The 23,384-nt window shown below is 38.5% G+C and overlaps 1 protein-coding gene across 3 annotated transcripts in view; it reads right to left on the bottom strand.

Moving 5' to 3' along the window:
* Positions 1 to 23,384, bottom strand: part of LOC128689176 (rotatin-like) — a 62,330-nt gene that overhangs the window by 26,594 nt on the left and 12,352 nt on the right. For all 3 annotated transcript variants that reach the window (XM_070085080.1, XM_053777324.2, XM_070085069.1), the window contains 10 exons: positions 22,063 to 22,209; positions 17,353 to 17,541; positions 16,873 to 17,145; positions 15,406 to 15,567; positions 14,882 to 15,285; positions 13,538 to 13,691; positions 9,996 to 10,205; positions 6,407 to 6,610; positions 5,352 to 5,528; positions 1,878 to 2,013 (listed from right to left, as the gene is read on the bottom strand). In XM_070085080.1, coding sequence (XP_069941181.1) covers positions 1,878 to 2,013; positions 5,352 to 5,528; positions 6,407 to 6,610; positions 9,996 to 10,205; positions 13,538 to 13,691; positions 14,882 to 15,285; positions 15,406 to 15,567; positions 16,873 to 17,145; positions 17,353 to 17,541; positions 22,063 to 22,209 — 2,056 coding nt within the window. The remainder of the gene's footprint in view (positions 1 to 1,877; positions 2,014 to 5,351; positions 5,529 to 6,406; positions 6,611 to 9,995; positions 10,206 to 13,537; positions 13,692 to 14,881; positions 15,286 to 15,405; positions 15,568 to 16,872; positions 17,146 to 17,352; positions 17,542 to 22,062; positions 22,210 to 23,384) is intronic.

Below are 23,384 nucleotides of genomic sequence, written 5' to 3'. Positions count from 1 at the left end.
CCTTATTAACTCCAGTGACATTAATCAAGATTGTGGACGAATGGTTCAGAGAATCGACACGTTGATAAATTAGACACATGTGCAACTCTTGGGTATCTTTATTGAGGAAACGTTTTGCCACATTTGTTTAATGTGGAAGTAGGTCGTGCCCAAGGGTTAGGCAAGCGAAGAATTCCCAAGTATTAAGATCTTAATACTTGGGAATTCTTCGCTTGCCTAACCCTTGGGTACGACCTACTTCCAGTCTGCTGCACCTCTACTGCCTACGGTATATGAGCTACTTCTCCACACATATGCTGTATTCTATTCAAGATTGACGGACTGACCACATCGACTCAAGTTGAGGGACTGATTACCTCATTCTCCTCCTGTTCTTTACAATTCTCCTTTGTATGGACTGATGAAGCCACTGTGTGGCGAAACGTTTCCTCAATAAAGATACCCAAGAGTTGCACACGTGTCTAATTTATCGACATTAATCAAAGTGGCTCCCAGAACTAAGAGAGAAGAATTACAAATAAAGACTGAAACAATTAAAATGCCATTGCCAATAATCATGAGGATACAAGAACACTGGTAAATAAATTTTAGTGCCAACAACAGGCAGAATAAGAAGTACTGGCTCACTTCCCAGGACAAAACTTGACTAGAAACACTCATTTACAATAATGGATTGTCTGACCCAGTATCCTAAACCCATTCCTAAGAGGAAAATCCCATGATTTAATACATAAGCTGAGCTTATGCTAATAATGTTGGGGAAGGTGAAAACAATGTAGAATGAATACTAGAAGTTACTTCTTCAGAAACAGTGAGTTTGAATGTTAGACTGGGATCCAAGATGAGGTTACCTGGAGAGAGTTCCGGGGGTCAACGCCCCCGCGGCCCGGTCTGTGACCAGGCCTCCTTAGGTCAGTGTCCCAGGATGCGACCCACACCAGTCGACTAACACCCAAGTACCCATTTTACTGATGGGGAACATAGACAACAGGTGGAAAGAAACACGTCCAATGTTTCTACTCTGGCTGGGAATCGAACCCAGGCCCTCGCTGTGTGAAGCGAGAGCGTTAACCACCAGGCCACCAGAGCCCAACCACTAGAAAGGTTATGAATTATATAAAATAATCATTATAAACAGGATACAAGTACAGCTTTACTCTTCTTTCAATGCATCAGCCGTATCCCAACAAAGCTTGGTAGCCCAAAAAGAAAACAAAAGTCTCTCTTTATAAATTTAGTAATCTATATAAGAGAAGGGGTTACAAGCCCCTTTCTTCTTCTTTCTTTCAACACACCGGCCGTATCCCACCGAGGCAGGGTGGCCCAAAAGGAAAAACGAAAGTTTCTCCTTTTACATTTAGTAATATATACAGGAGAAGGGGTTACTAGCCCCTTGCTCCCAGCATTTTAGTAGCCTCTTACCACACACATGGCTTACGAAGGAAGAATTTCGTTCCACTTCCCCATGGAGTTAAGAGGAAATAAACAAGAACTAGCAAGAAAAGAGAAGAAAACCCAGAGGGGTGTATGTTTACATATGCTTGTACATGCATGTGTAGTGCAACTTAAGTGTAAGTAGAAGTAGCAAGACGTACCTGAAATCTTGCATGCTTATGAGACAGAAAAAATACACCAGCAATCCTACCATCATGTAAAACAATTAAAGGCTTCTGTCTTACACTCACTTGGCAGGACGGTAGTACCTCCCTGGGTGGTTGCTGTCTACCAACCTACTACCTAGAACAGCTTTACTCATGTAACAATAAACAGGTAAGCACACCCTCAATTACCCATATCTTATTCATATGCATGCATACATCCAACTATATATGCACATTACAATTACATCTCAATTCACAATTCTCTATGGGACCCACCTCTAACAACACACAATAAAAACTCCTCATCTTTAAGCAACTTGGATCTGATGTGAGCAGAGTGAGTTACCAGAAGCCTCAGTGTCTCCACTGCTCCAGGTAAATACTCCACTGTCAGATTCTGAGAGCCATCACGCTGCAAAAGAACATTTTTGAAGCTCATATTAATTTGTAATATCTCAAGGTAATTAACACATACGAGTCTGAATATAAATGGTTATGGTGACAGTCTGTACAAAACAGCAGCACCTTAAAATCATAAAAGTAATGAAAGTGAAATACAGTAAACCCTCTATATAATAGACTAAGGAGGAGTGTCTGAGTATCCATTGAATAAGAATGTTCAAAAATAGCAAAAAATAAAGCACCTCAGGATGCTAACATAGCAGTGTACACATAATTTACAGATATACTGCAAGAAACACTTAAAATAAAGGAGTTAAAAGTACAATTTAACCAGTTGATTTTGCCCATAATTTTTTTTTTTTTTTTTTTTTTCAACAAGTCGGCCGTCTCCCACCGAGGCAGGGTGACCCAAAAAAAAGAAAGAAAATCCCCAAAAAGAAAATACTTTCATCATCATTCAACACTTTCACCACACTCACACATTATCACTGCTTTTGCAGAGGTGCTCAGAATACAACAGTTTAGAAGCATATATGTATAGAGATACACAACATATCCCTCCAAACTGCCAATATCCCAAACCCCTCCTTTAAAGTGCAGGCATTGTACTTCCCATTTCCAGGACTCAAGTCCGACTATATGAAAATAACCGGTTTCCCTGAATCCCTTCACTAAATATTACCCTGCTCACACTCCAACAGATCGTCAGGTCCCAAGTATCATTCGTCTCCATTCACTCCTATCTAACACGCTCACGCACGCTTGCTGGAAGTCCAAGCCCCTCACCCACAAAACCTCCTTTACCCCCTCTTTCCAACCCTTTCGAGGACGACCCCTACCCCTCTTTCCTTCCCCTATAGATTTATATGCTTTCCATGTCATTCTGCTTTGATCCATTCTCTCTAAATGACCAAACCACCTCAACAACCCCTCTTCTGCCCTCTGACTAATACTTTTATTAACTCCACACCTTCTCCTAATTTCCACACTCCGAATTTTCTGCATAATATTTACACCACACATTGCCCTTAGACAGGACATCTCCACTGCCTCCAACCGTCTCCTCGCTGCTGCATTTACCACCCAAGCTTCACATCCATATAATTTTATGTATGTTATATCAAAGTCCATTATATTGATAGTTACTTTTTTTCATTAAGGCAGCAGTATTCATATAGACTAACAGCACTAATTTTTTTTTTTCAACAAACTGGCCGAATCTCACCAAGACAGGGTGACCCAAAAAGAAAAACGAAAGTTTCTCTTTTTAAATTTAGTAATTTATACAAGAGAAGGGGTTACTAGCCCCTTGCCCCGTCTGTTCCACTTCCCCATGGAAGTAAGAGGAAATAAACAAGAACAAGAACTAGAAAGAAAACAGCAGAAAACCCAGAGCGGTGTGTATATGCTTGTACATGTATGTGTATCTAGGTAGTAGGTTGGTAGACAGCAACCGCCCAGGGAGGTACTACCATCCTGCCAAGTGAGTGTAAAACGAAAGCCTGTAATTGTTTTACATGATGGTAGGATTGCTGGTGTCCATTTTTCTGTCTCATAAACATGAAAGGTTTCAGGTACATCTTGCTACTTCTACTTACACTTAGATCACACTACACATACATGTACAAGCATATATATACACACCCCTCTGGGTTTTCTTCTATTTTCTTACTAGTTCTTCTTCTTTCAACGTACCAGCTGTATCCCACCGAGGCGGGGTGGCCCAAAAGAAAAAACTAAAGTTTCTCCTTTTAAATTTAGTAATATATACAGGAGAAGGGGTTACTAGCCCCTTGCTCCCGGCATTTTAGTTGCCTCTTACGACACGCATGGCTTACAAAGGAAGAATTCTGTTCCACTTCCCCATGGAGATAAGAGGAAATAAACAAGAACAAGAATTAGAAAGAAAATAGAAGAAAACCCAGAGGGGTGTGTATATACGTATATGCTTGTACAGGTATGTGTAGTGTGACCTAAGTGTAAGAAGAAGTTCTTATTCTTGTTTATTTCCTCTTACCTCCATGGGGAAGTGGAACAGAATTCTTCCTCCGTAAGCCATGCATGTTGTAAGAGGCGACTAAAATGCCAGGAGCAAGGGGCTAGTAACCCCTTCTCCTGTATATATTACTAAATGTAAAAGGAGAAACTTTCATTTTTCCTTTTGGGCCACCCTGCCTCAGTGGAATATGGCCGGTGTGTTGAAAGAAAGAAGAACATGTATGTGTAGTGTGACTTAAGTGTAAGTAGAAGTAGCAAGACGTACCTGAAATCTTGCAAGTTTATGAGACAGAAAAAAGACACCAGCAATCCTACCATCATGTAAAACAATTACAGGTTTCCATTTTATACTCACTTGGCAGGACGGTAGTACCTCCCTGGGCAGTTGCTGTCTACCAACCTACTACCTACTAACAGCACTAATATTTACATAAAATTTCAGACAGAACAATAATTTCTGTCTGCAAATTAAAGAATTTGAATATTTTCACAATCCAGAGCAACATGGGGTTTAGAGAAGGATGTCCTTACCCAATACAACTGGTGGATATCACTAAAAAATGCTATTGGATCTAATTAAAAATTAGCAAAATGATAATAAAACATGCCTTCAACAAATGCTAATATGGCACATAAGTACACTAAATTTTAAAAGTGGACACACACATTACCATCTTCTTAATAAAGAATAGCCAATCTAGTAAACTCAGAGACCACCATCAAGACAACATGTTCCAAAGAGTATAGTACTGTACTTGAGCCAAAACACTTTTGCATCCTCACATTCAAGAGTGGAATATCATCCTTTATGACTGACTTTAGAATCTGCAAGAGTGGTATCTGATAAGTACAAAGTAAGCTTCCAAGACAATGTAAGCCAAGTCTGCTGATGAGCTGAAAAAATGAAATTGTTATGGCACAGAAGGTGGAAACATACTCCCCCCTCAGGACCCAGCTCAAATCCTGTAAGTACTATTAGATTAAGTATGAATCAAATTATCTGATATCCAAGATTTTGAAAATGCTATGAAATTAAAATTAGCCCAATTTTTCCTTCTTTGGATAAATTCAGTAAGACAAAATCTATCAGAGTTGAAATCTTTTGATATCAGACTTCCTTTGTTTTGGTAAGCAGTGCCAAGAGTCCCTTGAGTTTTATAAAAAATGTAGGGCATTTTGTGCTTTTTTTGGTAATTACAGATCATATATTTTCTGAATAGCTTCTTTATTAAGTTGAGGGAATTACTGAAAAATACATCAACTTTAGAAAACCATTTGTTCTCTAAAGGTTTTATTTTTAAAGTAGATGTAAACAAATCATTAAATGAAATTTCTAACTTGAAAACTAACCTTCATCATATTGACAAAATTCATCACAAGGAACTGGAGAGAACAGAGCTGCAAAAAGGGACGATGAAGCTGTGGGTCCTCTAACAGAAAAGCAAGCTGAGACCATGCAGCTTTGCACACCCCAGGATCAATCCCTTGACCTAGGATCAGCTCTAACACCTTCATCAATCTACCTTCCTGAAGACAGAAGTTGCCAATTTAGGAATGGGCAATAAAAAATTTCTTTCTAATCCATTATATTTTATTTTGTCTTCATAAAACCTTTGTGAGAATGTATTAAAGTAACTTGATTAACAGTAATCTGAAACTAGTTTTTTAGGTTTTTCCTAACTGTAATGTCCATAAACTTTAGGCAAGACAGCTATTGAGTGAATGATGGTGAATGTATTTTTTTTTTTTGAGGGGGGGAGAGGATGTCATTGTACCTTGACGGGGAGATGGCTGATGTAGCAATTATTTTATAAAATACCACAATGAAAGATCTAGTTAATTCACAATATAATGGTAAAAACAATGACAGATGATTTTACCTTCATTAGCCCTAACAAAAAATATCAATTTACAAATAAGAGGTTAGTGGTGATACACTGTCATAAAGAAGTATTGCACCACAACTTTGTGGCCATTATTTATGACTTTTTGTAACCTATACTCAGTATGCATATGCACACACAGTATGCAATACACATATACACAATATGCATATACGCAGTATGCATATGCATATGCATACCGAGTATTGGAGTTCACGGCTTAATGTGGTAGATACATTCCGGACTCACGGCAGCCATACTAGTCTGAATCATGCTACCAACACTTAATCCTTTATTGTAAATATTTTTATATAATTTTATGAACTGTACTGATCATAAATTTATATAGGAAATTGAGGAAGAAATGAGGCATTGCATAAAAGCAAATCTGTATATAGCAAGGAACTACTTAAAGCAAGGGGTTACTATACATTGAAAAGAAACTAGCATAACTTCTTTGCAGGTTTGTTAAAAAGATTCTTGATTTTATAAAACACATTAAATGTTACATTATGGCCTTACCTCGGAAATCAAATTGCTCATAAAAAAGAGGGGTATGGGGTGCTTGATTATTAAGAGGTCATGATGAACTGCAAGGTGAAAGTCTCGTGGATCAGGAAGAAAGTCGGATGTGGTTGTAACAAGTTTCTGAACAACTCGTGACAGGGCTTGGATTCTTGTGTCCCTGTCTCGCAGATACAGACACTGAAGCCAATATTTCAAATGCTGTAAGAAAATTTTTAGTTTTGAATACTAATGTTTCACTTTATAAAGAGTACATACCAACCACTGAAAATCTACACCAATTAAATATAATTTAGTCAGTGCTATTGAGTAAACTATCCCAGCCATTTGAACATTTTTCCCTAGGCTATGACCCTAAACAAAAAAGTTTACTATTCTTAAGAGGTGTTAGATTTTAATGTCTCATGAAAGGGTTCTTGATAGTGATGGAGTTGAAAGGATTGAGAGTTTTGATCAGCTAGGAGGCAAAATGAGAGACTGCTCCTCTAGAGAAAATGACTAGAATAGAGGAACACCAGACTTGTTGGTCTTATGAAGCCCACAAAAATATGGCCAACGGGGGGCAGATAACATGGAAACATTTAACAAGATGAAAGTCAGGTGGACAGATTAGAAATAGTACAAGGTTTGAGGTTGAAAATTCTCTCAATACAATCAAGAGGGCTGCAAACAAGAGAAGTGTAGTTGCAAGAGGCAGAGAGCAAGGACTCACCTTGTCATCAAATAAAGTGTCTTCTCTAAGTGTGGGGTATTTGTGAATTATTCCCACCATGATACACAATTGTGACTTATTCTGAATGTACAATGAAAAGAATGTGTGTGCTGATTTTAACCCCTCTCCTGGTGTCGCAAAATCCCCCCCCCCCCCAATTATTTTTTTCTTATGAAATGACAGAGAATCTTTTCCCAATTGTAATGACACCAAAAGAACAAAATTTGATGGAAAACTGACGGAATTACGCTCTCGCGAATTTAGCGACCTCGGCAATATTTATGAATCAGCGATTTCACCCACTTTGAGCCCTATTTTCATCTAATTCCATTGTTCCAGTTGACGAAACTCATAGCTATTTCTTTAAAACTCCATTTTTTCTATCGATTGAGTACAAGAAACTGCCCATTTACCGATTTCAACTACCCAATAACATGGTCAGAAATTTGCAATTTGGCCAATTTCACAAAAATTATGAAATATGACAATTTCAAAATAGGGCCCAGAATGAACAATGCAGACATTCCTGGCTCTAAAATAACATTTTCTTTGTTCATCAGTCACATCTCCAGGCCCCTCTGATATTACTCTTGCTTTCTATTTTGAATCTGTATTCAAACAAAAAATAGAACATTTACTGTTATGCAGACTACTGCAATATTGTAATAATTGTATAAATAATATCAACCCATTCAAGACTGCATATCAGAATGGCTACTTGGACATTTAACCCTTTGAGGGTTTCGGACGTACTAGTACAGCTTACGACCCAGGGTTTTTGACGTACTAGTACGCCTAAATTCTAGCGCCCTCAAATCTAGTGGGAGAAAGCTGGTACGCCTTCATATGAAAGAATGGGTCTATGTGGTCAGTGTGCACAGTCTAAAAAAAATCCTGCAGCACACAGTGCATAATGAGAAAAAAAAAACTTTGACCATTTTTTTGGAATAAAACAGCAACTTTGCACTGTATTTTCATATGGTATTTATTGTTGTATTCTAGTTTTCTTGGTCTCATTTTATAGAATGGAAGACATGTTACAGAAATTGAGATGATTTTGACTGGTTTTACAATGAAAGATACCTTGAAATTGAGCTCAAAGTAGCAGAAATGTTCGATTTTTACCAAATTTCAAAAGTAAACAAATCGTGCCAAGCATGCAATACACGTCAACTGGTGAGTCTAATATTCTTTCACAAGTGCACCAATAATATTTATGCCATTTTTTACACTAATGCAGTAGTCCGCATAACAGTAAATCTTATATTTTTTGTGAGAATAAAAATTCAAAGTGGAAAGCAAAAGAATATAAGAGGGGCCTTGAGACGTGACTAATGACCAGAGGAAATGTCATTTTAGTGCCAGGAATGTCTTTCTTGTTTATTCTGGACCCTATTCGGAAATTGGCATCTTTTGAAATTTGTGTGAAATTGGCAAAATTGCTAAATTCTGACCACTGTACTGGATAGTTGAATTTCATAAATGGGTGGTTTCTTGCACCCATTCGATAGAAAAAATGGAGTTCTAGCGAAATACTCATGTTCTTTGTCGACTAGTACAGTGGAATTGGCCGAAAATGTGGCTCAAAGTGGGCAAAATCGCCGATGTGTAAACATCGCCGAGACCGCTAACTTTGCGAGAGCACAATTCCGTAAGTTTTCCATCAAATTTCAAACTTTTGGTGTCCTTATGATCGGGAAAAGATTCTCTATCTTTTCATAAGAGAAAATAATTTTTTTTTTTTAAATTTGGCCGACCCTGAGAACGAGTTTCGGAGAGGGCCTGTCGACCCTCAAAGGGTTAATGGAAAATGACATCATTTGTTTACTTTTGAACATCGGCAAAAATCAAACATTTTCCCTAATTTGAGCTCCATTTCAAGGTTCTTTTCATAATAAAACCAATCAAAATCACCTGTATTTCTATAATATGTTTTCCATTCTATCAAATGAGACAAAGAAAATGAGAATACAACCATAAATACTATACGAAAAAAGACCACAAAGTCGGCATTTTAATTAAAAAAAAAAGTCGGAGTTTTTTTTTTCTCATTATGCACTGTGTGCTGCAGGATCTTTTTTATATGGTGCACACTGACCACACAGACCCATTCTCTCACATGTGGGCCTACTAGCTTTCTCCTGCTTGATTTGAAGCCGCTAGAATTTATGAGTATGTATACGTCAAAAACGGTGGCTCGTAAGACGTATATATACGACCAAAACAGTCAAAGGGCTAAGAAAAAATTATATGGAAAGATTGAAAAATTAATGAATTAATCCCCAGGGAAATGTAAGAATAATAAAAAGAATCATTATCATGTTTTAACATAAAGATAATTTATTTAACCGAATGTTTGCACACTGGAGGAGGCTACGTATCAGACGAAAGTGATTACCTTGGAGTATTTATGACATTTTATAAAAACTTAAGAGAAAGAAAACAATAACAAATCAGCATAGGTTGATAACAGATCTATTTATTTTATTTTAGGACAACAAAGGGCATCATATAGGGCCAGAGAGGAGTAGAGTATGGTGTAGCAAAGCCTTTTTCTTAGTACCCTAGAGGAGTCAGAATGTTATGCAACAAATATTAGTTCTAAAATTAGTAAAGTCGCACAGCCCAATAAAAATACTAACCTTGCTCTTAATAAGTTATACAGTGTTGAAAATTTGAGGTTATTCCAAAAAAGACGGTCTCCAAAAACAGTGGATGAATAAAACAGTTTCCTGTAAACCAATACAGGCATTCCTTCTTTGGATACCTATAGATATTACCATATACTCAGTAATGTAGGAAATGAACAGTCTTAAAGCTGATTACAAAAAGGAAACCATCACCAATTACATAGCCCAACACTCCCTCTTTTACCTCTATATTTTGTAACGTGCCATCACCCTTATACACAACTGATGGGAGGTTGGTGACTACTCGACCAAGACTTGAGACTGAATCAGATAGGCACTGGAGGTCTGTGAGACAACTATACCAACAATGAACAGCAGCAGTCAGCACAGAAGCATTCATCAATGGGTGACCATTTAGCAGTCCAAGTATAATGCCCTTAGCAGCTTTCATAACCTGTGGAATAATAAAGAATATTATATCAAAGATAAAATAAAAACATTTAAAAAATCAAAGTAAAAAATATGGGTAATATTTAGTAAATCAAGGAATTAGTATTTGCAACATCAAATATACATTATATTAATGAAGGTATCAAATGATTTAGATAAAGAAAAATTGGATATCACATTGGAGAGAAGTACGTAGTATGGAAGAAGTGAATGTTTTCAGGTATTTGGGAGTTGATATGTCAGCAGATGGGTTTATGAAGGATGAAGTTAACCACAGAATTGATGAGGAAAAAAAGGTGAGTGGTGCGTTGAGGTATATGTGAAAACAAAAAACGTTATCAATGGAAGCAAAGAAGGGAATGCATGAAAATATAGTGGTACCAACACTCTTATATGGGTGTGAAGCTTGGGTTGTAAATGCTGCATCGAGGAGGCGGTTGGAGGCAGTGGAAATGCCCTGTTTAAGGGAAATGTGTGGTGTAAATGTTATGCAGAGAATTCAAAGTGTGGAAATTAGGAGAAGGTGTAGAGTTAATAAAAGTATTAGGCAGAGGCCTGAAGAGGGGTTGTTGAGGTGGTTTGGTCATTTAGAGAGAATGGATCAAAGTAGAATGACATGGAGAGCATATAATTCTGTAGGGAAAGGAAGGCGGGGTAGGGGTTGTCCTTGAAAAGGTTGGAGGGAGGGGGTAAAGGAAGTTTTGTAGGAGAGGGGCTTGGACTTCCAGCAAGCATGCATGAGCATGTTAGATAGGAGTGAATGGAGATGAATGGTTTTTGGGACCTGACGAGCTGTTGGAGTGTGAGCAGGGTAATATTTTGTGAAGGGATTCAGAGAAACCATTTATTTTTATGTAGTCGGACTTAAGTTCTGGAAATGGGAAGTATAATGCCTGCACTTGAAAGGAGGGGTTTGGAATATTGGCAGTTTGGAGGGATGTGTAATAGGACAGTATATATATATTGGGGGCCCTGATATTATATTCCATATTGTAAATTTTGAATAAATTTTAGTATAGTTTATTATCTTACTTCAGGTCACTTTTTATATTGTATCTTTATATATGCTTCTAAGCTGTTGTATCTGGGCACCTCTGCAAAAACAGTGATTATGTATGAGTGAAGTGAAAGTGTTGAATGATGATGAAAGTATTTTCGTTTTGGGGATTTTCTTTCTTTTTTGGGTCACCCTGCCTTGGTGGGAGACGGCCGACTTGTTGAAAAAAAAAAAAATACAGCAGTCTGGATACTGCACTGTTTTAATTTTGAAGCTATTTTTTCATATTTAGTGATATGTATCTGTGATAAATATTAATCTTCAGTCTTGTTTTTTTTAACACATCAGCCGTCTCCCACCGAGGCATGGTGACCCAAAAAAGGAAGAAAACACTTTCACCATCATTCACACAATATAACTGTCTTTGCAGAGGTGCCCAGATATGACAGTTTAGAAGTCACTCTAAACAGCCAATAGCCCAAATCCCTCCTTTAAAATGCAGGCACTGTACTTCCCACCTCCAGGACTCAAGTCTGGCTAACCAGTTTCCTTGAATCCCCCTCACAAAATATTACCTCAACAGCATGTCAGGTCCCAAAAACTGTTCATATCCATCCATTCCTATCTAACATGTTCACACATGCCTGCTGCAAGTCCAGGCCCCTTGCACATAAACCCTCTTTTATCCCCTCCCTCCATCCTTTCCTAGGACAACCCATACCCCTCCTCCCCTCCACTACAAATTTATACACCCTCCAAGTCAACCTATTTTGCTCCATCCTCTCTTAATGACCAAACCACCTCAATAACCCCTCTTCAGCCCTCTGACTAATACTTTTAGTAACTTCACACCTCCTAATTCCACAGTATTAAGTCTCTTCATGCTGTCTACACCACACATTGCCTTTAGACACGACATCACTGCCTCCAGCCTCTTTCTCACTGCAGCATTCACAACCCATGCTTCACACTCATGTAAGTGTTGGTACCACTATACATACTCTCGTACATTCCCTTCTTGCCTCCGTGGATAGCATTTTTTGTCCCCACAGACACCTCAATACACCACTCACCTTCATTCCATCATCAATTCTATGGTTAACCTTGTCCTCCAGTCTTGGTATCAATCATTAAGCAATCATTTTGTTCTTTATCCTTGCTACCACTACCATTAACCCTTTCACTGTCTTGTACATAGCTCTATATTAATGATGCCAGTGTTGCTCATGAAAATCTGTTGCAAGCACAGGACCTTCAAACATGCTGTGAACAATAAATTTTGGCCTAGACATGAATGAGACCATGTGGTGTGTGCACAATATAAAAAAAAATCCTGCCCTCACAGTTCACGATGGGAAAAGTAAACCTTTGACCTCGTGTTTGATTTAAAATAGGAAATATGAGATATTTTCCAGTATACTTTTCATGATTTTTATCAGAACCAAGCACGTGAGTGAACTTCAGAAATTGAGATTAAAATATAAGACACTAACATGTGCAACTAATTCTTAAGCATAATATTTGCTGCCAGTGTGGAACATCTGAGTTATCAATCACGAAGCGAACAGATCTTGAAATACATGCATCTACATTGGTACCTGAATTAAGAGTAAAGAAGTATGAAAGGGGACATGATCACAACATACAAAATACTGCATAGCACAGAGAAATCAGACAAGAAGTCAGAAATGAAATCTGCATACCCAACCAAGAAAAACCAATGCCAAAAAATTAAAAGAAAAGTGAAGCACAAGCTAGTATACACATAATTTCACCTCCAAGATACAAGTTTCCTGGCTACCCAATCCCAACATCAGCACATTCTTTCTCTAACTAGAGGTATCCATATGCATATTTATATACTCACTATCCAACAACCTCTGCCCAAGTAGAATTGCCATTTACAAATTTCTCTTTGATTTATTATCTTCCCTTTCTCTATACAGCCTCTCCTCACTTAACGATGGAGTTCCGTTGCTAAGACCACGTCGGTAAATGAATTCGTCACTTAGCGAGAAACATACTATAACGGTAGTGGGTTTGTGTCAACTATCTATGATATTGTTTTAATGTCACCTTTGCACCATTTATAACATTTCTGGTATATTTTTAAAGGTTTATACAGTAGTATACTGTATATTGTAATAAAGAGAATAGAGGAAATCAGCTCTAATATACATTATTTAGGTATGCATACTGGTCAGAGAGCTCATTGTAAGTCCAAGGCGTCGGTAAACAAGTATGTCGCTAAGTGAGGAGAGGCTGTATACTACCACCTGCACCAGCTGTACTTTCCTCACACGCTATAAACACTGGGGAACCTATTGTTAGTAACTTGCCTCTTCATTGTCATCTGCCAGTCCAAAATATACAAGGTGTCTGATGACTGTTGGTGACAGGAGGAGGAGGATTCTAGGAGATCGAGTCATCAATGTATCAACTGCCTGGGATGCACCAACACTATCTTCCACAAGTCGTTGAACAGATTTATATCTGAGAAGGTTTTTTGTTTTAGGAAACTGTATTAACAAAATTATTACTCCAACAACTGTAAGTTACAGCAATTTATGACAATTACAATGAGGCCTAAGAGGTAAAGTAAACCTTGCATACTCAAATGGGAAATTACAAATAGGTGATTATTGTAATACGGCAATGTACTGTATCATGTACTTCATAGAAATAAATATTTTTTTTTTAACACGCTAGCCATCTCCCACCAAGGCAAGGTGACCTGAAAAAGAAACACTTTCACCATCATTCACACTATCACTGCCTTGCCAGAAGTGCACAGATATGATAGTTCAAATGTCTCTTCAAACAGGAAATATCCCAAACCCTTCCTTCAGAGTGCAGGCACTGTACTTCCTACCTCCGGCTAAATGGCTTCCCCGAATCCCTTTACAAAATACAGTGGACCCCCGGTTAACGAACTTTTTTCATTCCAGTAGTATGTTCAGGTGCCAGTACTGACCGAATTTTTTCCCATAAGGAATATTGTGAAGTAGATTAGTCCATTTCAGACCCCCAAACATACACGTACAAACGCACTTACATAAATACACTTACATAATTGGTTGCATTTGGAGGTGATCGTTAAGCGGGGGTCCACTGTATTACCCTGCTCACACTGCAACAACTCATCAGGTCACAAAAACCATTTGTCTCCATTCGCTCTTATCTAACATGCTCACAGATGCCTGCTGTATGTCCAAGCATCCCTCCACTACAGATTTATAAACTCTCCAAGTTGTCTTATTTTGCTTCATCCTCTCTAAATGACACAAGAGGGGCTCACCTAAAAAACTTCAAAAATATTCCCATTCTACCACTAAAAACACCCTACTGCCTCATTTTTTTTTACACATCAACCTTCTCCCACCAAGGCAGGGTGACCCAAAAAAAGAAGAAACACCTTCACAGTCAATTTTTCAATCAGGCTTTCCAAAAGCATGCCAACATCATGGCTCACCCTGTGCACTCAGGTGCTGTCAATAAAACCTATTTCTGCAGAGTGTGAGCTATAGTTATTCCTGCAACAGAAACTGCTGATACAACTGTATACTGCACTATAACAAGCTTTACATTATGTGAGTAGGGAGCACTAAATTCTATTCATAAAAATTATTTTAAAAGTTAACTGAATAAAAAATTAACATTAAAAATGTGAACAGTTTTCATACCCACTTAACCTGATTGTGGCATCAGGAAACCGAAGAATTTGCAATAGTAACATTTGTGCTTTTTCAACATGCTCTTCCTCCATATTTCCAAGAGAAATTTGTTTAGCCACACCTCGTACAAATTTTTCTACCAACACATTGCTCTGATGAATACTAGACACTGGTATGGCCTTCTCTGCAAGATCAAGAAACTGTACTTGTTGAGATGATGATGTCTGCAAAAAATCTGAAGTAGCCTTAAGAGACTGGGCAGCAAAAAGCACACTTTTGATTTGAGTACCAACAGTTGGGTTTGCTATACTCAAATGCTTTAGCAAAACATTATGTTGACTCATGTGCTCGAAATAAAAGCCTCCATCACAAAGGATGCGTATCATCCCTTCACATACATCGTTATCAATGACCTGGAAATAATAATAATAAGACATTGTAAAACTTAACAAAATTACTTCAGAAATATCATATTGTCAACAGCTTCCAACAAATATTTCAGTCTGAATAAATATGTATTTTTAATTTCTTACCTGGGAAGATGCTTCAAGAGGAATGAAATCTGTAAGAATTCTGTATAGTATCAACGCCAAACAATTAATATTCATAACTTGTCTTTCAGCCTCAGTGTTAGTGGATGCTGATCTCTTTGCCTCAAAACCAGCCACAATAAGATAGGAAATGCACAGAATTATCTGAAAGAAATAACAAAATTAATATAACATAAGAATGTGTGGCAATTCATTCATTCATTAGGGATTTGCCAGTACTTCCGGCCCGGGTCTTCTCCAGATGGTGACCCAGTGGTGGCCCCCGGGTTGGGGGTGTTGTTTATCATCATCTTTCTTCTGTCTTCTTTCTTGGGCCCTCCGGGTGGAGGGTATGTGTGGCAATGTGTGGTGTAAACATTATGCAGAAAATTCGGAGTGTGGAAATTAGGTGTGGAGTTATTAAAAGTATTAGTCAGAGGGCTGAAGAGGGGGTTGTTGAGGTGCTTTGGTCATTTAGAGAGAATGGATCAAAGTAGAATGACATGGAAAGCGTATAAATCTGTAGGGGAAGGAAGGCAGGGTAGGGGTCGTCCTTGAAAAGGTTGGAGGAAGGGGGTAAAGGAGGTTTTGTGGGCGAGGGGCTTGGACTTCCAGCTAGCGTGTGTGAGTGTGTTAGATAGGAGTGAATGGAGACAAATGGTATTTGGGACCTGACGAGCTGTTGGAGTGTGAGCAGGGTAATATTTAGTGAAGGGATTCAGGGAAACCAGTTATTTTATATAGCCGGACTTGAGTCCTGGAAATGGGAAATACAATGCTTGCACTTTAAAGGAGGGGTTTGGGATATTGGCAGTTTGGAGGGATATGTTGTGTATCTTTAAACGTATATGCTTCTAAACTGTTGTATTTTGAGCACCTCTGCAAAAACAGTGATTATGTGTGAGTGAGATGAAAGTGTTTACATAATGGTAGGATTGCTGGTGTCTTTTGTCTGTCTCATAAACATGCAAGATTTCAGGTATGTCTTGCTACTTCTACTTACACTTAGGTCACACTACACATACATGTACAAGCATATATATACATACCCCTCTGGGTTTTCTGCTATTTTCTTTCTAGTTCTTGTTCTTGTTTATTTCCTCTTATCTCCATGGGAAAGTGGAACAGAATTCTTCCTCCGTAAGCCATGCGTGTTGTAAGAGGCAACTGAAATGCCAGGAGCAAGGGGCTAGTAACCCCTTCTCCTATATATATTACTAAATTTGAAAGGAGAAACTTTCGTTTTTCCTTTTGGGCCACCCCACCTCGGTGGGATACGGCTGGTACGTTGAAAGAAAGAAGAAAGAGATGAAAGTGTTGAATGATGATGAAAGTATTTTCTTTTAGGAAATTTTCTTTCTTTTTGGGTCACCCTGTCTCGGTGGGAGACAGCCGACTTAACAATAAAAAAAAAAAATACAGGATCTAAATATCTGACAAAAACTAAACTTACATAACTTTTTAACTAACCCTTCTAATTTCTCCTGTTATTTCCTCAGAAACTTCATCATAATCCTCTTGTTCCCATAAAAACTGAGGCTGTACACACTGCTGTAAGAGTGCCAGACAGGAGGTGAGAAGACGGAGACTGACATCCTGTATCGACGGTCTTGGGGAAACCATGAGAGAACACAGGCGTCTCATAATGTGGCTACAGTGTCCAGTTACTGTTAACTGATGCATTCCAAGAAGAATAAATTCATCTCCATCATCTTCCTCATGTGTGGTGGTGCCTGACAGATCCTGATTGGGAAAACAATGGACATGAAATTCATCACAAACTGGCAAGTCACAGACATACCCATTACCATTTAAGAAATCAATGTGTAAAAAATTTCACTACTACTGATCAAGCAATTTGAAGTAACATCTATTCAAAAACCTAAAAATCTGCAAGACAAAAATGCTTGATATCACAATAACATAGCATACTATACTCTAATTACACACCTTAATTACATTATTGAAGGAGCCACTCCTATTCGGTCCATCTCCTAAATGTCCTTCATCCTTCCCCTTAGTGTGGCGAACATGTCCGTGAGCACCTATATTCTGCATATAACCACCAAAAAATGAACAGCAACTCCTGTTTATATCCATATTCGGGGTGTTCAAGCCTGAGGATGATGATGATGCAATCTGTTGGGTGGTTATTCAAATTAACAGTAGAGTACTTTTATTCAATAACCGTAAACTTGTATCTCAATATTATAGTCGCTCTACAGACAACAGACTCTTATATTGTGTGTGAGTTAGGTTCTTAAAATCTGCACTATATGTAATGTCACAATATGTAATGTGAAGAATATTGAAGGGAAAATGATAAAGGATAAAAATAAAAAGTTAAGTTTCTTAATTCATTAAAAAAAAAGTTTTTGTTGATCTAAAGGAGTGTGGTGAGGGTTGATGTTGCCTAACTGCTCCAAGTTGGATTTAGCTAAAAACAAAAGGTAGATGGGATACAAGGAGAATAGAAGCATCAGGGAAGAGAGAGGTGAAGGTTTATAAACTAAAAGAGGAGGCAGTTAGGGTAAGATATAAACAGCTATTGGAGGATAGATGGGCTAATGAGAGCATAGGCAATGGGGTCGAAGAGGTATGGGGTAGGTTTAAAAATGTAGTGTTAGAGTGTTCAGCAGAAGTTTGTGGTTACAGGAAAGTGGGTGCAGGAGGGAAGAGGAGCGATTGGTGGAATGATGATGTAAAGAGAGTAGTATGGGAGAAAAAGTTAGCATATGAGAAGTTTTTACAAAGTAGAAGTGATGCAAGGAGGGAAGAGTATATGGAGAAAAAGAGAGAAGTTAAGAGAGTGGTGAAGCAATGTAAAAAGAGAGCAAATGAGAGAGTGGGTGAGATGTTATCAACAAATTTTGTTGAAAATAAGAAAAAGTTTTGGAGTGAGATTAACAAGTTAAGAAAGCCTAGAGAACAAATGGATTTGTCAGTTAAAAATAGGAGAGGAGAGTTATTAAATGGAGAGTTAGAGGTATTGGGAAGATGGAAGGAATATTTTGAGGAATTGTTAAATGTTGATGAAGATAGGGAAGCTGTGATTTCGTGTATAGGGCAAGGAGGAATAACATCTTGTAGGAGTGAGGAAGAGCCAGTTGTGAGTGTGGGGGAAGTTCGTGAGGCAGTAGGCAAAATGAAAGGGGGTAAGGCAGCCGGGATTGATGGGATAAAGATAGAAATGTTAAAAGCAGGTGGGGATATAGTTTTGGAGTGGTTGGTGCAATTATTTAATAAATGTATGGAAGAGGGTAAGGTACCTAGGGATTGGCAGAGAGCATGCATAGTTCCTTTGTATAAAGGCAAAGGGGATAAAAGAGAGTGCAAAAATTATAGGGGGATAAGTCTGTTGAGTGTACCTGGTAAAGTGTATGGTAGAGTTATAATTGAAAGAATTAAGAGTAAGACGGAGAATAGGATAGCAGATGAACAAGGGGGCTTTAGGAAAGGTAGGGGGTGTGTGGACCAGGTGTTTACAGTGAAACATATAAGTGAACAGTATTTAGATAAGGCTAAAGAGGTCTTTGTGGCATTTATGGATTCGGAAAAGGCATATGACAGGGTGGATAGGGGGGCAATGTGGCAGATGTTGCAAGTGTATGGTGTAGGAGGTAGGTTACTGAAAGCAGTGAAGAGTTTTTACGAGGATAGTGAGGCTCAAGTTAGAGTATGTAGGAAAGAAGGAAATTTTTTCCCAGTAAAAGTAGGCCTTAGACAAGGATGTGTGATGTCACCGTGGTTGTTTAATATATTTATAGATGGGGTTGTAAGAGAAGTAAATGCGAGGGTCTTGGCAAGAGGCGTGGAGTTAAAAGATAAAGAATCACACACAAAGTGGGAGTTGTCACAGCTGCTCTTTGCTGATGACACTGTGCTCTTGGGAGATTCTGAAGAGAAGTTGCAGAGATTGGTGGATGAATTTGGTAGGGTGTGCAAAAGAAGAAAATTAAAGGTGAATACAGGAAAGAGTAAGGTTATGAGGATAACAAAAAGATTAGGTGATGAAAGATTGAATATCAGATTGGAGGGAGAGAGTATGGAGGAGGTGAATGTATTCAGATATTTGGGAGTGGACGTGTCAGCGGATGGGTCTATGAAAGATGAGGTGAATCATAGAATTGATGAGGGAAAAAGAGTGAGTGGTGCACTTAGGAGTCTGTGGAGACAAAGAACTTTGTCCTTGGAGGCAAAGAGGGGAATGTATGAGAGTATAGTTTTACCAACGCTCTTATATGGGTGTGAAGCGTGGGTGATGAATGTGCAGCGAGGAGAAGGCTGGAGGCAGTGGAGATGTCATGTCTGAGGGCAATGTGTGGTGTGAATATAATGCAGAGAATTCGTAGTTTGGAAGTTAGGAGGAGGTGCGGGATTACCAAAACTGTTGTCCAGAGGGCTGAGGAAGGGTTGTTGAGGTGGTTCGGACATGTAGAGAGAATGGAGCGAAACAGAATGACTTCAAGAGTGTATCAGTCTGTAGTGGAAGGAAGGCGGGGTAGGGGTCGGCCTAGGAAGGGTTGGAGGGAGGGGGTAAAGGAGGTTTTGTGTGCGAGGGGCTTGGACTTCCAGCAGGCATGCGTGAGCGTGTTTGATAGGAGTGAATGGAGACAAATGGTTTTTAATACTTGACGTGCTGTTGGAGTGTGAGCAAAGTAACATTTATGAAGGGATTCAGGGAAACCGGCAGGCCGGACTTGAGTCCTGGAGATGGGAAGTACAGTGCCTGCACTCTGAAGGAGGGGTGTTAATGTTGCAGTTTAAAAACTGTAGTGTAAAGCACCCTTCTGGCAAGACAGTGATGGAGTGAATGATGGTGAAAGTTTTTCTTTTTCGGGCCACCCTGCCTTGGTGGGAATCGGCCGGTGTGATAATAAAAAAAAATAAAAATAAAAAGGTTACATAAAACAATTTCTTTCGACTGCTGGTACATACTGATCTTTATATCAGTGAAAGCTGCTGTAGCCTTACTGGGTCAAGGAGGATGGCTGTGGCTATTTTATGGCTGTTGATGGCTGTGGTTATTTTATGGCTGTCGATGGCTGTGGTTGTGGTGCTAATGCTGATGACTGGTCTTTGTGTTAATGTTGATATTTTACTTTATGGTTGAGCTGGAGAGCTTAGGTACTGCATTCTATAATGCATCTCTGCATTACAGAATACTGAAGTACTCAATAGTTTATGATAGGGAAACATTGCCTGGTCAAGAGCCTGCTTCACATCAATGCCTCTAAATGAGTGGTTCTCAAAGAGGTCCTCTTAGACCCCCAGGAAAGGAATTTCAGGTCCAATAGGAGGGATTTTGGCCAGGGAAGAAACTGAGGACAACTACACTCAGCTAATGCCTCCCTCATGACTGGTGTCAAGAGGTAAGCAGTCTTTCGTTTCCTCGTGATAGTTTGTACCATATATATGGTGAGAAATAGCTAAGAATTTGGTTAAACTTAGCAATATAATTGGCCTAAAATAGGGCCCAGTATGGTGAAATCCCTGATGTGTAAATTACCAGACTGCTAAATTTGCGCCTGCATAATTCTGCAAGTTTTCTATCAAATTCTGTACTTTCGGTGTTATTACCTTCAGGAGAAGACTCTACCATTTCATTTTTTTTTTTTTTAAATATGGACACTGTGAGCACTTTTAATTTTAGAGCTTGAGACAGTAAAGGGGTTAAAAGCTTTATTACCCATCTCATTAACAGATCTATTACTGCTTTCTTACTTCATGTCACCTGGCTCCTGCCAATATATATATACTTGCTTAGTTACATGTATTTCTGTATTATGACTGATGAAGTCACTCATATGAAACATTCCTTTAATAAATGCCCTGAACTATATGCAGTGTCTTTATCTACAAGTCACAAAGTTCATTATGAAAACTACACTAGTGTAATGAATTGGAATTCTTTCAAGACAGGCATCTCTAAATACATATGTATAATGGAAATCTGATTAAATCAGACTCAATATTACTTCATTTATAAAATAGGCTTTTATGGAGGACTACTTTTTTAAAGTGGGCATAAGGTATATATAGTGTGTATCTGAATGGGAAACTGTGCATGATGTATAAATATACATGTAAATCATAACAGGGTTGAACTATGCCCGACATGACACTTGTCATGCTTAACAAAAACTTTACACATTTATCAGTCGATTGCAAATTTTTTTATAATTTTTTTATTTTGAAACTAATTAGCTGATCTGTTTTGTATCAATCTGCTGTTGTCTTACAAGAGATTGATTTAATAAATTAATCTTGGTTAGTAAACCAAACAATATATGAGAAAGAAGAGGGCAACCAGGACAATTATTTCAAATACAGCCTCTCCTCATTTAACGACGGAGTTCCGTTCCTAAGACCACGCCGGTAAACTAATTCGTCGCTAAACAAGGAGCACACTATAATGGTAGTGGGTTTGTGTCAACCATCTCTGATATTGTTTTAATGTTACCTTTGCATCATTTATAACATTTTTTAGTATATTTTTAAATGTTTATATAGTGGTGTACTGTATATTGTAATAAACAGAATAGAGGAAATCAGCTCTAATATACATTATTTAGGTATGCACACCAGTCAGAGAGCCCATCGCAAGTCCAAGTCGTTGGTAAAAGAGTATGTCACTAAGCGAGGAGACGTTGTACTCACTTCTTCCTTTTCTGGCATTAGATGTGGATCTTTGAAATGTGCAATTCTTCTGCTCAGCAACTGCGTCAAGGTCAGTAAACAGCTGCATGCAGGACCTTGTACTCGCCATGCAAGCTCCCCTTCCTCCTCAATGCATCCATAAACAGCCTGAAAATATACTGTACATTATAGCAGATTTTCATATTAAAAATGACTTTAGTACAATACAGTAAAAAAAATAATTCATTTCAGATCTTAAATTAAACTAAAACTACACTAAAATTCAATACATTTATATAACTGCATATGTATGTTTTTATATTAGTATTTGAGACATGGGAATTTAATTGCCCATACAAAATCTTCTTAATCCCCATCCATTCAGCTCCTTGCCCATTCTCACATTCATTAATTCAGAGTCCCAAACATTCAACTACAAAAACATATAAAGGATAATGTACAGAGGCTTTCCAGCTACACAGGTGAAGGTCGACACAATTACCTTTTCAATAAAATGCAATTTAAAATACTCCTTTCCGAAAATAAGAAACACTACAAGTATTCCAGCTAGGTAAGTCTACTGGGGCGTTGAGGTATATGTGGAGTCAAAAAACGTTATCTATGGAGGCAAAGAAGGGAATGTATGAAAGTATAGTAGTACCAACACTCTTATATGGATGTGAAGCTTGGGTGGTAAATGCAGCAGCGAGGAGACGGTTGGAGGCAGTGGAGATTTCCTGTCTAAGGGCAATGTGCGGTGTAAATATTATGCAGAAAATTCAGAGTGTGGAAATTAGGAAAAGGTGTGGAGTTAATAAAAGTATTAGTCAGAGAGCAGAAGAGGGGTTGTTGAGGTGATTTGGTCATTTAGAGAGAATGGACCAAAGTAGAATGACATGGAAAACATATAAATCTATAGAGGAAGGAAGGCGGGGTAGGGGTCGTCCTCGAAAGGGTTGGAGAGAGGGGGTAAAGGAGGTTTTGTGGGCAAGGGGCTTGGACTTCCAGCAAGCGTGCGTGAGCGTGTTAGATAGGAGTGAATGGAGACGAATGGTACTTGGGACCTGACGATCTGTTGGAGTGTGAGCAGGGTAATATCTAGTGAAGGGATTCAGGGAAACCGGTTATTTTCATATAGTCGGACTTGAGTCCTGGAAATGGGAAGTACAATGCCTGCACTTTAAAGGAGGGGTTTGGGATATTGGCAGTTTGGAGGGATATGTTGTGTATTTTTATACGTATATGCTTCTAAACTGTTGTATTCTGAGCGCCTCTGCAAAAACAGTGATAATGTGCAAGTGTGGTGAAAGTGTTGAATGATGATGAAAGTATTTTCTTTTTGG

This window comes from Cherax quadricarinatus, chromosome 1 (genome assembly GCF_038502225.1).
Source record: "Cherax quadricarinatus isolate ZL_2023a chromosome 1, ASM3850222v1, whole genome shotgun sequence".
NCBI classification, from domain to species: domain Eukaryota; kingdom Metazoa; phylum Arthropoda; class Malacostraca; order Decapoda; family Parastacidae; genus Cherax; species Cherax quadricarinatus.
Note: the sequence above shows the minus strand (reverse complement) of the source record. Positions and strands in the feature narration are given on the sequence as shown.